The 16,636-nt window shown below is 39.2% G+C and overlaps 1 protein-coding gene across 2 annotated transcripts in view; it reads right to left on the bottom strand.

Moving 5' to 3' along the window:
* LOC128638694 (oxysterols receptor LXR-beta) overlaps positions 1-16,636 on the bottom strand; it is a 184,893-nt gene that overhangs the window by 101,790 nt on the left and 66,467 nt on the right. For both annotated transcript variants that reach the window (XM_053690814.1, XM_053690815.1), the window contains exons 5-6: positions 15,448-15,609; positions 9,373-9,642 (exon numbers count right to left, since the gene is read on the bottom strand). In XM_053690814.1, the coding sequence (XP_053546789.1) occupies positions 9,373-9,642; positions 15,448-15,609 (432 nt within the window). The remainder of the gene's footprint in view (positions 1-9,372; positions 9,643-15,447; positions 15,610-16,636) is intronic.

Raw genomic sequence — 16,636 nt, 5'->3', positions numbered from 1 at the left:
GGATGAGAGGAAACGGCGGGAACACATAAGCTAGTTTGAAGGTCCAAGGTGCTACTAGTGCATCCACTAGAGCCGCCTTGGGATCCCTGGATCTGGACCCGTAGCAAGGAACTTTGAAGTTCTGACGAGAGGCCATCAGATCCATGTCTGGAATGCCCCACAGCTGAGTGACTTGGGCAAAGATTTCCGGATGGAGTTCCCACTCCCCCGGATGCAATGTCTGATGACTCAGAAAATCCGCTTCCCAATTTTCCACTCCTGGGATGTGGATAGCAGACAGGTGGCAGGAGTGAGACTCCGCCCATAGAATGATTTTGGTCACTTCTTCCATCGCCAGGGAACTCCTTGTTCCCCCCTGATGGTTGATGTACGCAACAGTTGTCATGTTGTCTGATTGAAACCGTATGAACTTGGCCCTCGCTAGCTGAGGCCAAGCCTTGAGAGCATTGAATATCGCTCTCAGTTCCAGAATATTTATCGGTAGAAGAGATTCTTCCCGAGACCAAAGACCCTGAGCTTTCAGGGATCCCCAGACCGCGCCCCAGCCCATCAGACTGGCGTCGGTCGTGACAATGACCCACTCTGGTCTGCGGAATGTCATCCCTCGTGACAGGTTGCCTAAAGAATAAGGTGTCTAAAACAGTGCCTGCCGATATTATTATATCAAAATACCTAGATAAAATGATTCCTCAAGGCTAAATATGTGTTAATAATCAATCGATTTAGCCCAAAAAAAGTCTACAGTCTTAATAAGCCCTTTTTGAAGCCCTTATTTACAATCGTAATAAACATGGCTTACCGGATCCCAGAGGGAAAATGACAGCTTCCAGCATTACATCGTCTTGTTAGAATGTGTCATACCTCAAGCAGCAAGAGACTGCTCACTGTTCCCCCAACTGAAGTTAATTGCTCTCAACAGTCCTGTGTGGAACAGCCATGGATTTTAGTGACGGTTGCTAAAATCATTTTCCTCATACAAACAGAAATCTTCATCTCTTTTCTGTTTCTGAGTAAATAGTACATACCAGCACTATTTCAAAATAACAAACTCTTGATTGAATAATAAAAACTACAGTTAAACACTAAAAAACTCTAAGCCATCTCCGTGGAGATGTTGCCTGTACAACGGCAAAGAGAATGACTGGGGTAGGCGGAGCCTAGGAGGGATCATGTGACCAGCTTTGCTGGGCTCTTTGCCATTTCCTGTTGGGGAAGAGAATATCCCACAAGTAAGGATGACGCCGTGGACCGGACACACCTATGTTGGAGAAAGACTATATTTAAAAGATGCCCCAGAAGCAGATCAAAACAATATAGTCTGTAACGCTAGTAAATAAACAAATCTGGCTCTGGTGTTGATATAGAAAGAACTACTACTCCCAGTATGTAGAATAGACCAAAGGACAAGATAAACACACCTTAGAGCCTTGATCTAAGTTAAATGCCCCCCTAGGCAAACTTGTCAGAGATTGTGAACATGAAATGTTGCAAAGTGTTTCAAGCTGACAACTCAAGGGAACCATCAGAAAGGAAAAGTACCTATGATTCCAATGTCGTCTTCACTACAAAGATGTTTTTCATTTTTGCCAGTTAGTTCCTCCCCCCTGCTCTGTCCGGGTTTCTCTCTCCCCCGCTTCTCTGCTGCTGTTTTCCTATCAGGCAGCAACTCAATACCGCCTGCACTGAGGATCTCCTAGGACCTGCTCCGCCATAAATTGTGTACAGTACTTTGAACAGTTTTGTTTGGAGAAACTGAGGAAGGCATCAACACGCAAAGGGGAGTATCCCTTCTTGTTACTTTGTATTTGTTATATAACTTTTTTGATATTTTATTAATTATTTGATATTTTATTAATTAGTTTTTCTTTGCCATATTTCTTACCATTACTTTGGTTTTGTACTTGAGCTTATACCAACAATAAAACCCTGACCTGTTTGTATATACTAAAATGATTTATAAAATATATATTTATAAAATATATATATATATATATAAATAGAAAGAGGCAGGGTGGCGCAGAAAACTCAAACTAAAATATATAATAAATAGATAAATAAAATACAATACAGTTTATAGTAAAATATTATAACAAAATATTATAACAATAAATAGTTATAAATAATAAGGTGAAATAATATAATATAATGTGTTACAAATGTCCATAAGCTATAAAAAATCCTAAACGATCAGAAGTAATCAGGAGCACATCAAATACGGAGAGCAAAGTCTTCAGGTGTTAGTCCCCTATTAGATGTACACTTACTTGAATGAACCTCAATCACATGAGGTAAGAATGTAGCACTTTCATAAAAGAGTAAGGCACTCCCTGTAGAAAAGATAGAATGATCCACTGGATCTCCCAGAGTGCAGGCTTCTGTATCTTGGAATATGGATAGTAGAATCCTCCAAATGTCCTCGTGCTCTCTTTAGTAAGTAGTAACTTCCAATTCCTGTATTCCTTTTTTGCAAGACCAGTCTCCCTTTCCCTGTATCTTCTGTAACGTCTTTATGTCTAAGTTCCTTCACTGCAATTCCACTGTGAAAGTGTGTCTTTCACAGTGGAATTGCAGTGAAGGAACTTAGACATAAAGACGTTACAGAAGATACAGGGAAAGGGAGACTGGTCTTGCAAAAAAGGAATACAGGAATTGGAAGTTACTACTTACTAAAGAGAGCACGAGGACATTTGGAGGATTCTACTATCCATATTCCAAGATACAGAAGCCTGCACTCTGGGAGATCCAGTGGATCATTCTATCTTTTCTACAGGGAGTGCCTTACTCTTTTATGAAAGTGCTACATTCTTACCTCATGTGATTGAGGTTCATTCAAGTAAGTGTACATCTAATAGGGGACTAACACCTGAAGACTTTGCTCTCCGTATTTGATGTGCTCCTGATTACTTCTGATCGTTTAGGATTTTTTATAGCTTATGGACATTTGTAACACATTATATTATATTATTTCACCTTATTATTTATAACTATTTATTGTTATAATATTTTGTTATAATATTTTACTATAAACTGTATTGTATTTTATTTATCTATTTATTATATATTTTTTAGTTTGAGTTTTCTGCGCCACCCTGCCTCTTTCTATTTATGTCTCTTTATTGAGGAGTGATAGGTCTCCTCTGCCACTTTGGGTTTTGGCAGCTGGATACCTCTTGCTGAAAAACAGAATTTATGTTTACCTGATAAATTACTTTCTCCAACGGTGTGTCCGGTCCACGGCGTCATCCTTACTTGTGGGATATTCTCTTCCCCAACAGGAAATGGCAAAGAGCCCAGCAAAGCTGGTCACATGATCCCTCCTAGGCTCCGCCTACCCCAGTCATTCGACCGACGTTAAGGAGGAATATTTGCATAGGAGAAACCATATGGTACCGTGGTGACTGTAGTTAAAGAAAATAAAATATCAGACCTGATTAAAAAAACCAGGGCGGGCCGTGGACCGGACACACCGTTGGAGAAAGTAATTTATCAGGTAAACATAAATTCTGTTTTCTCCAACATAGGTGTGTCCGGTCCACGGCGTCATCCTTACTTGTGGGAACCAATACCAAAGCTTTAGGACACGGATGAAGGGAGGGAGCAAATCAGGTCACCTAAATGGAAGGCACCACGGCTTGCAAAACCTTTCTCCCAAAAATAGCCTCAGAAGAAGCAAAAGTATCAAACTTGTAAAATTTGGTAAAAGTGTGCAGTGAAGACCAAGTCGCTGCCCTACATATCTGATCAACAGAAGCCTCGTTCTTGAAGGCCCATGTGGAAGCCACAGCCCTAGTGGAATGAGCTGTGATTCTTTCGGGAGGCTGCCGTCCTGCAGTCTCGTAAGCCAATCTGATGATGCTTTTAATCCAAAAGGAGAGAGAGGTAGAAGTTGCTTTTTGACCTCTCCTTTTACCGGAGTAAACAACAAACAAGGAAGATGTTTGTCTAAAATCCTTTGTAGCATCTAAATAGAATTTTAGAGCGCGAACAACATCCAAATTGTGCAACAAACGTTCCTTCTTTGAAACTGGTTTCGGACACAGAGAAGGTACGATAATCTCCTGGTTAATGTTTTTGTTAGAAACAACTTTTGGAAGAAAACCAGGTTTAGTACGTAAAACCACCTTATCTGCATGGAACACCAGATAAGGAGGAGAACACTGCAGAGCAGATAATTCTGAAACTCTTCTAGCAGAAGAAATTGCAACTAAAAACAAAACTTTCCAAGATAATAACTTAATATCAACGGAATGTAAGGGTTCAAACGGAACCCCCTGAAGAACTGAAAGAACTAAATTGAGACTCCAAGGAGGAGTCAAAGGTTTGTAAACAGGCTTAATTCTAACCAGAGCCTGAACAAAAGCTTGAACATCTGGCACAGCTGCCAGCTTTTTGTGAAGTAACACAGACAAGGCAGAAATCTGTCCCTTCAGGGAACTTGCAGATAATCCTTTTTCTAATCCGTCTTGAAGGAAGGATAAAATCTTAGGAATCTTAACCTTGTCCCAAGGGAATCCTTTAGATTCACACCAACAGATATATTTTTTCCAAATCTTGTGGTAAATCTTTCTAGTTACAGGCTTTCTGGCCTGAACAAGAGTATCAATAACAGAATCTGAGAATCCTCGCTTCGATAGAATCAAGCGTTCAATCTCCAAGCAGTCAGCTGGAGTGAAACCAGATTCGGATGTTCGAACGGACCCTGAACAAGAAGGTCTCGTCTCAAAGGTAGCTTCCAAGGTGGAGCCGATGACATATTCACCAGATCTGCATACCAAGTCCTGCGTGGCCACGCAGGAGCTATCAAGATCACCGACGCCCTCTCCTGATTGATCCTGGCTACCAGCCTGGGGATGAGAGGAAACGGCGGGAACACATAAGCTAGTTTGAAGGTCCAAGGTGCTACTAGTGCATCCACTAGAGCCGCCTTGGGATCCCTGGATCTGGACCCGTAGCAAGGAACTTTGCAGTTCTGACGAGAGGCCATTAGATCCATGTCTGGAATGCCCCACCGCTGGGTGACTTGGGCAAAGATTTCCGGATGGAGTTCCCACTCCCCCGGATGCAATGTCTGACGACTCAGAAAATCCGCTTCCCAATTTTCCACTCCTGGGATGTGGATAGCAGACAGGTGGCAGGAGTGAGACTCCGCCCATAGAATGATTTTGGTCACTTCTTCCATCGCTAGGGAACTCCTTGTTCCCCCCTGATGGTTGATGTACGCAACAGTCGTCATGTTGTCTGATTGAAACCGTATGAACTTGGTCCTCGCTAGCTGAGGCCAAGCCTTGAGAGCATTGAATATCGCTCTCAGCTCCAGAATATTTATCGGTAGAAGAGATTCTTCCCGAGACCAAAGACCCTGAGCTTTCAGGGATCCCCAGACCGCGCCCCAGCCCATCAGACTGGCGTCGGTCGTGACAATGACCCACTCTGGTCTGCGGAACGTCATCCCTTGTGACAGATTGTCCAGGGACAGCCACCAACGGAGTGAGTCTCTGGTCCTCTGATTTACTTGTATCTTCGGAGACAAGTCTGTATAGTCCCCATTCCACTGACTGAGCATGCACAATTGTAATGGTCTTAGATGAATGCGCGCAAAAGGAACTATGTCCATTGCCGCTACCATCAACCCGATCACTTCCATGCACTGAGCTATGGAAGGAAGAGGAACGGAATGAAGTATCCGACAAGAGTCTAGAAGTTTTGTTTTTCTGGCCTCTGTTAGAAAGATCCTCATTTCTAAGGAGTCTATAATTGTTCCCAAGAAGGGAACCCTTGTTGACGGGGAGAGAGAACTCTTTTCCACGTTCACTTTCCAGCCGTGAGATCTGAGAAAGGCCAGGACGATGTCCGTGTGAGCCTTTGCTTGAGGAAGGGACGACGCTTGAATCAGAATGTCGTCCAGGTAAGGTACTACTGCAATGCCCCTTGGTCTTAGCACCGCTAGAAGGGACCCTAGTACCTTTGTGAAAATCCTTGGAGCAGTGGCTAATCCGAAAGGAAGCGCCACGAACTGGTAATGTTTGTCCAGGAATGCGAACCTTAGGAACCGATGATGTTCCTTGTGGATAGGAATATGTAGATACGCATCCTTTAAATCCACCGTGGTCATGAATTGACCTTCCTGGATGGAAGGAAGAATAGTTCGAATGGTTTCCATCTTGAACGATGGAACCTTGAGAAACTTGTTTAAGATCTTGAGATCTAAGATTGGTCTGAACGTTCCCTCTTTTTTGGGAACTATGAACAGATTGGAGTAGAACCCTATCCCTTGTTCTCTTAGTGGAACAGGATGAATCACTCCCATTTTTAACAGGTCTTCTACACAATGTAAGAACGCCTGTCTTTTTATGTGGTCTGAAGACAACTGAGACCTGTGGAACCTCCCCCTTGGGGGAAGTCCCTTGAATTCCAGAAGATAACCCTGGGAGACTATTTCTAGCGCCCAAGGATCCAGAACATCTCTTGCCCAAGCCTGAGCGAAGAGAGAGAGTCTGCCCCCCACCAGATCCGGTCCCGGATCGGGGGCCAATATTTCATGCTGTCTTGGTAGCAGTGGCAGGTTTCTTGGCCTGCTTTCCCTTATTCCAGCCTTGCATTGGTCTCCAAGCTGGCTTGGCTTGAGAAGTATTACCCTCTTGCTTAGAGGACGTAGCACTTTGGGCTGGTCCGTTTTTACGAAAGGGACGAAAATTAGGTCTATTTTTCGCCTTGAAAGGCCGATCCTGAGGAAGGGCGTGGCCCTTACCCCCAGTGATATCAGAGATAATCTCTTTCAAGTCAGGGCCAAACAGCGTTTTCCCCTTGAAAGGAATGTTTAGTAGCTTGTTCTTGGAAGACGCATCAGCCGACCAAGATTTCAACCAAAGCGCTCTGCGCGCCACAATAGCAAACCCAGAATTCTTAGCCGCTAACCTAGCCAATTGCAAAGTGGCGTCTAGGGTGAAAGAATTAGCCAATTTGAGAGCATTGATTCTGTCCATAATCTCCTCATAAGGAGGAGAATCACTATCGAGCGCCTTTATCAGCTCATCAAACCAGAAACATGCGGCTGTAGTGACAGGGACAATGCATGAAATTGGTTGTAGAAGGTAACCCTGCTGAACAAACATCTTTTTAAGCAAACCTTCTAATTTTTTATCCATAGGATCTTTGAAAGCACAACTATCCTCTATGGGTATAGTGGTGCGTTTGTTTAAAGTAGAAACCGCTCCCTCGACCTTGGGGACTGTCTGCCATAAGTCCTTTCTGGGGTCGACCATAGGAAACAATTTTTTAAATATGGGGGGAGGGACGAAAGGAATACCGGGCCTTTCCCATTCTTTATTAACAATGTCCGCCACCCGCTTGGGTATAGGAAAAGCTTCTGGGAGCCCCGGCACCTCTAGGAACTTGTCCATTTTACATAGTTTCTCTGGGATGACCAACTTTTCACAATCATCCAGAGTGGATAATACCTCCTTAAGCAGAATGCGGAGATGTTCCAACTTAAATTTAAATGCAATTACATCAGGTTCAGCCTGTTGAGAAATGTTCCCTGAATCAGTAATTTCTCCCTCAGACAAAACCTCCCTGGCCCCCTCAGATTGGGTTAGGGGCCCTTCAGAGATATTAATATCAGCGTCGTCATGCTCTTCAGTAACTAAAACAGAGCAGCCACGCTTACGCTGACAAGGGTTCATTTTGGCTAAAATGTTTTTGACAGAATTATCCATTACAGCCGTTAATTGTTGCATAGTAAGGAGTATTGGCGCGCTAGATGTACTAGGGGCCTCCTGAGTGGGCAAGACTCGTGTAGACGAAGGAGGGAATGATGCAGTACCATGCTTACTCCCCTCACTTGAGGAATCATCTTGGGCATCATTGTCATTATCACATAAATCACATTTATTTAAATGAACAGGAATTCTGGCTTCCCCACATTCAGAACACAGTCTATCTGGTAGTTCAGACATGTTAAACAGGCATAAACTTGATAATAAAGTACAAAAAACGTTTTAAAATAAAACCGTTACTGTCACTTTAAATTTTAAACTGAACACACTTTATTACTGCAATTGCGAAAAAACATGAAGGAATTGTACAAAATTCACCAAATTTTCACCACAGTGTCTTAAAGCCTTAAAAGTATTGCACACCAAATTTGGAAGCTTTAACCCTTAAAATAACGGAACCGGAGCCGTTTTAACACTTTAACCCCTTTACAGTCCCTGGTATCTGCTTTGCTGAGACCCAACCAAACCCAAAGGGGAATACGATACCAAATGACGCCTTCAGAAAGTCTTTTCTAAGTATTAGAGCTCCTCTCACATGCGACTGCATGCCATGCTTCTCAAAAACAAGTGCGCCACACCGGCGCGAAAATGAGGCTCTGCTTATGCTTTGGGAAAGCCCCTAAGAAATAAGGTGTCTAATACAGTGCCTGCCGATATTATAATATCAATATACCCAGATAAAATGATTCCTCAAGGCTAAATATGTGTTAATAATGAATCGATTTAGCCCAGAAAAGTCTACAGTCTTAATAAGCCCTTGTGAAGCCCTTATTTACCATCGTAATAAACATGGCTTACCGGATCCCATAGGGAAAATGACAGCTTCCAGCATTACATCGTCTTGTTAGAATGTGTCATACCTCAAGCAGCAAGAGACTGCACACTGTTCCCCCAACTGAAGTTAATTGCTCTCAACAGTCCTGTGTGGAACAGCCATGGATTTTAGTTACGGTTGCTAAAATCATTTTCCTCATACAAACAGAAATCTTCATCTCTTTTCTGTTTCTGAGTAAATAGTACATACCAGCACTATTTCAAAATAACAAACTCTTGATTGAATAATAAAAACTACAGTTAAACACTAAAAAACTCTAAGCCATCTCCGTGGAGATGTTGCCTGTACAACGGCAAAGAGAATGACTGGGGTAGGCGGAGCCTAGGAGGGATCATGTGACCAGCTTTGCTGGGCTCTTTGCCATTTCCTGTTGGGGAAGAGAATATCCCACAAGTAAGGATGACGCCGTGGACCGGACACACCTATGTTGGAGAAATATATATACTTTTATGAGGTGCTGGGTATAGAGTATATACCTTGTGGCATAGCTTTTATTTGACAGTGAGCGCCTAGGAGTGATTCAGTGGATTCTTTCTACTGGTTCATTCATCTTTTGTCTATATATATATATATATATATATATATATATATATATATATATATATATATATATATATATATATATATATATATATATATATATATATACACATAAACATATACACACACACATACAGTATATATATATAAAAATATAATATAGGTTATACAGATATATAGATAGAAAAGTAATAATCCAGCAATGCAGAGTAGCTTGCTTACATTGCTCCCGCATGCCTGCCTCTCTGCATTTTCGAAGTCGGCATTCCTGGCACTTTCGCCGCATGTACATGTCCATCTGGCACTTGCCATTGTTCTTGCAGGTATAATTTGTAGTTTTTATTACACTCCGCCGGAAAAAGCCCTTACAGCCTTCGCAACTCAACACGTTGTAATGGAAACCAGAAGCCTTGTCCCCACATACACTGCAAACTTCATTTCCCAGCATCTTTGGTGCAGGACCCTTTTTTCTTTTCCTTTCAGGCTCCTCAGCTGTTGATAAATAAAATGTGTCAAAAAGTGGTCTTTAAAATCGAATACACAAACTGTTCATCAAATGTATAGTAAAAGCTAAACAAGCAACATTTTTTAAAACATTATGAATAAGTCAAAATTCCTGATTTAAAGGGACATTGTACACTAGATTTTTCTTTGCACAAATGTTTTGTAGATGACCCATTTATATAGCCCATCAGGGAGTATTTTTGTAAAAATGTTTAATTTTGCTTTTTTTTATTTTTTAAATGTGCTGATTTTCAGACTCTTAAAGGGATACTAACCCCATGTTTTTTCTTTCATGATTCAGATAGAGCATGCAATTTTAAGCAACTTTCTAATTTACTCCTATTATCAATTTTTCTTTGTTCTCATGTTATCTTGATTTGAAAAAGCATTAATAAAAGGCTAGGAGCCGGCCCATTTTTTAGTTCAGCACCTTAGTAGAGCTGCTAATTGGTTTGCTACATTTAGCCACAAATCAGCAAGTGCTAACCATGTGCTGAACAAAAAATGGTCTGGCTCTAAAGCCTACAGTACTGCTTTTTCAAATCAAGATAGCATGAGAACAAAGAAAAATTGATAATACGAGTAAATTAGAAAAGTGCTTAAAATCTCATGCTCTATCTGAATCATGAAAGAAAAAAATTGGGTTTAGTATCCCTTTAACCAAGACCCAAAGTTTTAGATGTATACAGACTCTTGGTTGTGTAATAGGTCTTTTCATATGCAGGGGAGCAGGTGTTGCCTTTCATGGGCTGTACCAGCCTGACCTTCTTAACAGAGCTAAACTGGGAGCTTCCAAGTAAGTTTTTAAACAGTTTTATACTGGATTTTTAGATCAGCATCTGTGCATATTCTTCTTAATAGTAGTGTCTATTACATGCAGCTATATGAAAATTGGTGTACAGTGTCCCTTTAAGTGACAAAGCCTAAAAGGAACATAGTATCCCAATATTTATACCTTGCATTAAAAGGGACATAAAATCTCAAAATTAAAATACTCTAATCAGTTAGAGCTTTTAAATTATTGCTCTATTGCTTACAAATATGTTAAACACACAGCTATAGTATACTCCAGTGCAACAATGCACTACTGGGACCTTGCTCAATACTTTCTGTGAGTCAATGACAAGAGCCATATGTACATAGCCACCTAGCAACCAACTCATAGGCAGAACTTTGTTTTACGTTCTGTGCATTTTTTTTTTAAAGTTAAAACATTTCTGCAGGTCACTTCGAAATGAAATTCAATTTTAAATTGGGCAGTTACTCTAAAGCACCATTTCAATCACAATTTATTGATTAAATGGAGAATAAAGCACATTTTTAAATTGTATAATATATTGCAGCAGATGAAAACTGCATTTCAAATTAGCTGCAGAGGGAAAAAAATTGTTAAGTTTTTAAAATATCTAAAAAAAAAGAAATAGGTTTCCTTTGCTCTTGGTCTAATATCACATAAGGTAAAATTTTGTAATAAAAAGGTGCATTGCTAACATTCAAGAGTCACAGCTTTGCAGATGGCAAAGTCTAGGGGGGCAGCCAGGGTTGAAAAAAAATCCCTGAGTGCCAGTCACCAATCAATGTGCTTTCAAATATTTTGCTGTTCTCTTCAAACAGCGCTTCACACTGTGTTAAGGAAAACTTACATAGTGCAGCCAGAGCACAGTGTTGTTTGAAGAGAACAGCCTGTTGCGGATCAGTGCTGCAAAGCAAAAGCATTAACAGTTCCAGCGACTACATCTTAGATTGCAGCATATTCTTCTCCCAGAAGTTCATTGCTGTTCCTGAGCCCTACCTAGATATGCTTTTCAGCAAAGGTTACCAAGATGTCCCTTTAAACACCTACATTAAAAACCTTTATCCTAATTGTAAGAAGGTTGATTTAAATTTGCAGGAGACAGAACAACAAAGTGTGAGTACTGTTTGACATCTAAAGATTTTTTAAACTTAAAAGAACTTCCCTACTGGTCTATTATCCCTTCATTTGAGGTCATCCTGCTACTATACCAAAATTCTCAAAGGGTGATTTATTACTTACCTGCGTTGGAATTTTAAAGGACTACCTACTTTTATATCTTGGAGTACAGTTTTTCCATTTACATTTTTCTGTATTGATGTTTTTCTTGCAATATTTCACCGTTTAGTTGGCCCCTGATATTTAAAGGGACAGTCTAGTCAAAAATAAACTTTCATGATTCAGATAGGGCATGTAATTTTAAACATTTACAATTTACTTTTATCATCAATTTTGCTTTGTTCTCTTTGTATTCTTAGATGAAAGCTAAACCTAGGTAGACCCATATGCCAATTTCTTAGCCATTGAAGGCGGCCTCTTATCTGAATGTATTTTGACAGTTTTTCACCACTGAAATAAGGGGGCAGTCTGCAGAGGCTTAGATACAAGGTAATCACAGAGGTAAAAAGTGTATTTATATAACTGTGTTGGTTATGCAAAACTATGGAATGGGTAATATAGGGATTATCTATCTTTTTAACACTAAAAATGTTGGTGTAGACTGCCCCTTTAATATTCATATTTTTTTCCATTTACTTACAATTACATACAGAGAAAAGGCCTGTCTCCACAGTAAGAAACTAGGATGTGCTGCAATACAAAGTAATATTTGCATGGTTCAGCTTACTAATTAATAAATACAAAAGTAGGCATTTCAGATCTTATTGTAAGGTTGTGTTTTTCATACACTAATCATAACATCTTTATGTGTAGAAAATGTTTTTTTTTGTGTGTATAAAAAGTGATGGTAAATTAAATAGTATAGCAACATCTCAGTAGATGATGTTTTTTTTTCTCTCTCTAATTTCTATCATAAAAGTTTAAAAAATATACTTATATTCTTGGCATTTTTCTTTTGACCCTCAGCCCGTTTTTCTTCCTGGTCGGGTTCTTTGTGACTTAGAGAGCAGTCCCACGGGGGTGGGGGGGGGTACAACTAAGGGGATCACAGGAAGAAATATATCTGCAAGCTTTTTTCTTTTTTGCAGAGTGCCATATGGCTAAGATGATGATTGGCTAATGTCACAGAAAGAAAACATTTATTGAATGGAGGCGGCTGGAGCAGTGTATTAAACGATGGATAAAGTAAAATAAATATATATGATACATTAAATAGATGATGAAATAACTATAATATTTCAAATTGGTTTCAGTTGATTTTAAAGGGACAGTCTACACCAGAATTTTTATTGTTTTAAAAGATAGATAATCCCTTTATTACCCATTTCCCAGTTTTGCATAACCAACACAGTTATAATAATATACTTTTAACCTCTGTGATTATCTTGTATCTAAGCCTTTGCAAACTGCCCCTTTTTTCAGTTCTTTTGACAGACTTGCAGTCTAGCCAATCAGTGTCTGCTCCCAGATTACTTCACGTGCACGAGCACAGTGTTATCTATATGAAATACGTGAACTAACACCCTCTAGTGGTGAAAAACTGTTAAAATGCAATCTGAAAGAGGTGGGCTTCAAGGTCTAAGAAATTAGCATATGAACCTCCTAGGTTAAGCTTTCAACTAAGAATACCAAGAGAACAAAGCAAAATTGGTGATAAAAGTAAATTGGAAAATTGTTTAAAATTACATGCCCTATCTGAATCATGAAAGTTTATTTTGGCCTAGACTGTCCCTTTAAGTAGTACATAGACTGTTAAAGAAATCTGCCAAGTCTGATTTAATATTCCACCCTTATTTTAAGAATCTGCCTTTAATCTCACAAATGTTTTAATTATGTTTAAATAAATCTATCCATTAGCTTCTTAATTGGATAGTGAAGCTCTAATAAGAGGATCCCAAGCCACAAAACACTTGCCCTTCTGTACTTCCTCATCTGCAAGAGCAGGAGGACAACTCAAAAATGGGTCACAATTTACTTCTCTGGAATATGCAGATAAAATAAAGCATTAAACTGAACCACAGAATTGAATAAAAATAAAGCACTGCTATATACATCAATTAATTTGCTCGTTTTCGCTGTATAAAAAAGGGCTAGTTTCCTTCTCCCTAAAAAGACCTCAGTTTGTTGCAAATTACCTGGCTACATAAGATACTAGGTAATCATTGCTTGGAGCAGTGCACAAACTCATCTACAGCTAAACCTAATAGGCTACAATAAAAGGAAAGAAGATTAACATACTCGCCAGGGTTTTCAAGAGGTTTATTACAGATGAACAAAACCCTTGTACACCGTGCTAACAAAACTGACCATTTTAAATTACTTGTAAACATTTTTTTTTTCTTTATGTGGAGATTTTGCAATTCAGTACCTATTTGCTCATTTATACTATGGGGTAAAATTTACCATCCCTTGCATTTGCAAAAAGTGAACCTGTCCGCCAGCAATGGCCAGGATTCTAATGCAATGCCGCCCCCTGCAACGGTGCAACCTACTTGCGCTAGAGCAGGGCATGTCAATAACCCCAAGGAAGCAAGTGTCGGGGTGATTAATCTTGCTGCTTTTGAGGAAAAAGCAGTTTCTGCTTATTAAATATGTGGTAGCAGGCTTGCTTATGTGAACCTGCTGCACATAGCCGAAAAGGCCTTAATAAATCTAGCCCTATGCATATGTTAAAAAAGGACTTTAAATGTCCTTTTAAGACTAAGCTCCCTGCATTTACTTAGTTAATATATATTTTTTTTTTTTTATATCCCATTTCAATGAGAAATGTGTTGCATTTCTTATATTTAGAGATTAAATAAAATAGTTAAATAAATCAGAATATCTTAAATGGACAGCAAAGTCAAAATTAAAAGCTTTCATGATTCAGATAGGCAGGCAATTTACTTAGGTTTCAAATTTGCTTTGTTCTCTTTGTATCTTTTATCGAAGAGTAAAACTAGGTAGTCTCATACGAGTTCAGGAGTGTACATGCGTATTTAGTACTCTAAGAAAGCAGTGTTTTGCAACATTATTTTAATCTTTATGGCAGCAGTTTTTTGCAAAATTGTATAAGAGTACTAAAGACACGTGCACACTCCTGAGCTCTGATAAACCTACCTAGTTTTACTCTTCAATAAAATATACCAAGAAAAAGAAGCAAATTGGAAAGTTGTTTAAAATTGCATGCTCTATCCGAATCATAAAAGTTTAATTTTGACTTTAATGTCCATTTAAGCAGTCATGGAAACCTACAGACCCTAAACACCACTATATAAATAAAATGCTCTTAAAGGGACATGCGACCCACAAGCTAAAATCACGAGTAAGTAAAGAAGCATATCTATAAAAAGCAGATTAAAAACCATCACACAAACATCTTTTACCTTAAAATGTCCTCAATAGCCATATTCCATTGTAGAAGGACTTTAAACACCCAATTTGAATGTTTATCCTGGGATGTACAAAGGAGTGTGCACCTGGCATATGCAGGCACAGCCACTCTCCTTGCCTGCTCAGTTCGAGGAAATATTCCAATATTATGGTAAAATCCGATGAAAGCGCAGTAAAGTGTAATTTCAGCACTTATGATTCTGATTAGCCGTTTCGTTTTTGTTTTTTTTCCACCGAGCAGATAAAATTAAAAAGAGTAGTTAAATGTAGCTGCTGACAGGGCAGTTAATCTAATGAGCTGATCATAGTTTTAGATAAAAAAAAAATCCCAAGTATACATCATAAAACATTCTCTTTCTCACAGCTGCATTGTGGGTAAATAGGAATAGGAATAGTAAATAGGAAGGTTGAGTAGCCAGTCTCTTTAAATACTAATCTGTTTGGAATAAAATAGAATAGTTGCTACAGCTGTAACTATAAATGAGTAAAAAAGCAAAAGGAAATCCTACTTGCACTGTGGGAGGAGCCCTCTCCATCTGTTCCCAGGATTTCATTTTCATTGGACTGCAATGTGCTCCCCCGAGACTCTGATCTCTCCTCTTTTATGTGTAATTTTGCAGTGCTCACAGAATCTAGCAGCACTGTATTTACCGAATGGAAGGAATCGCCATCTAAAAAAAAAAAAAAAAAAAAAAAAAAAAAAAAAGTTAGTGAAAGATAAAAGATCTTACAGTTATAAGTAACAAAACCATACTTAAAGGGATATGAAACCCATTTTTTTTCTTTCACAAGTCGTATATAGCATGCAATTTTAAGCAACTTTCTAATTTACTCCTATTATCACATTTTCTTCGTTCTCTTGATATCTTTATTTGAAAAAGCAGTAATGTAATCTTTGAAGACGGACCATTTTTTTTGTCTAGCACCTAGGTTGTGCTTGCTGATTGATGGCTAAATTTAGCCACCAATAAGAAAGCACTGTCCAGGTTCTCAACCAAAAATGGGCTGGCTCCTAAACTAACATTTCTGCTTTTTCAAATAGATACCAAGAGAACAAAGAAACTGATAATAGGGGTAAATTAGAAAGCTGCTTAAAATTGCATGCTCTATCTGAATCATGAAAGAAAAAAAATTGTGTTTCATATCCCTTTAAAAAAGGACAGTCTACTTGAAATGTATTATTGTTTAAAAAGATAATCTCTTTATTACCTATTTCCCAGTTTTGCATAACCAACACTGTTATATTAATACACTGTTTACATCTGTGATTACCTTGTATCTAAACCTCCACAGACTGCCCCTTATCCCAGTGCTATTTACAAACTTGTATTTCAGCCAATTGGTGCGGATTCATGAAGCAATCCACAGGAGTGAGCACAATGTTATCTATATGGCACACATGAACTAGCACTGTTTAAGTGGCCTTCAGGGGCTTAGAAATCAGCCTATGAGCCTAAATAGGTTTAGCCTTTTACAAAGAATACCAAAAACATAAATTATGCTTACCTGATAATTTAATTTTCATCGTGGGGAGGAGAGTCCACTGCTTCATTCATCACTTGTGGGGGAAATAAGAACCTGGCCACCAGGATGCGGCAAAGACACCTCAGCCAAAGGCAAAAATACCTCCCCCACCCCCCAGTCATTCTGCCAAGGGAACAAGGAAAAGTAGGAGAAACAGGGTATAAATGGTGCCAG

The sequence above is a fragment of the Bombina bombina genome, chromosome 8, assembly GCF_027579735.1.
Source record: "Bombina bombina isolate aBomBom1 chromosome 8, aBomBom1.pri, whole genome shotgun sequence".
Lineage (NCBI taxonomy): Eukaryota > Metazoa > Chordata > Amphibia > Anura > Bombinatoridae > Bombina > Bombina bombina.
Note: the sequence above shows the minus strand (reverse complement) of the source record. Positions and strands in the feature narration are given on the sequence as shown.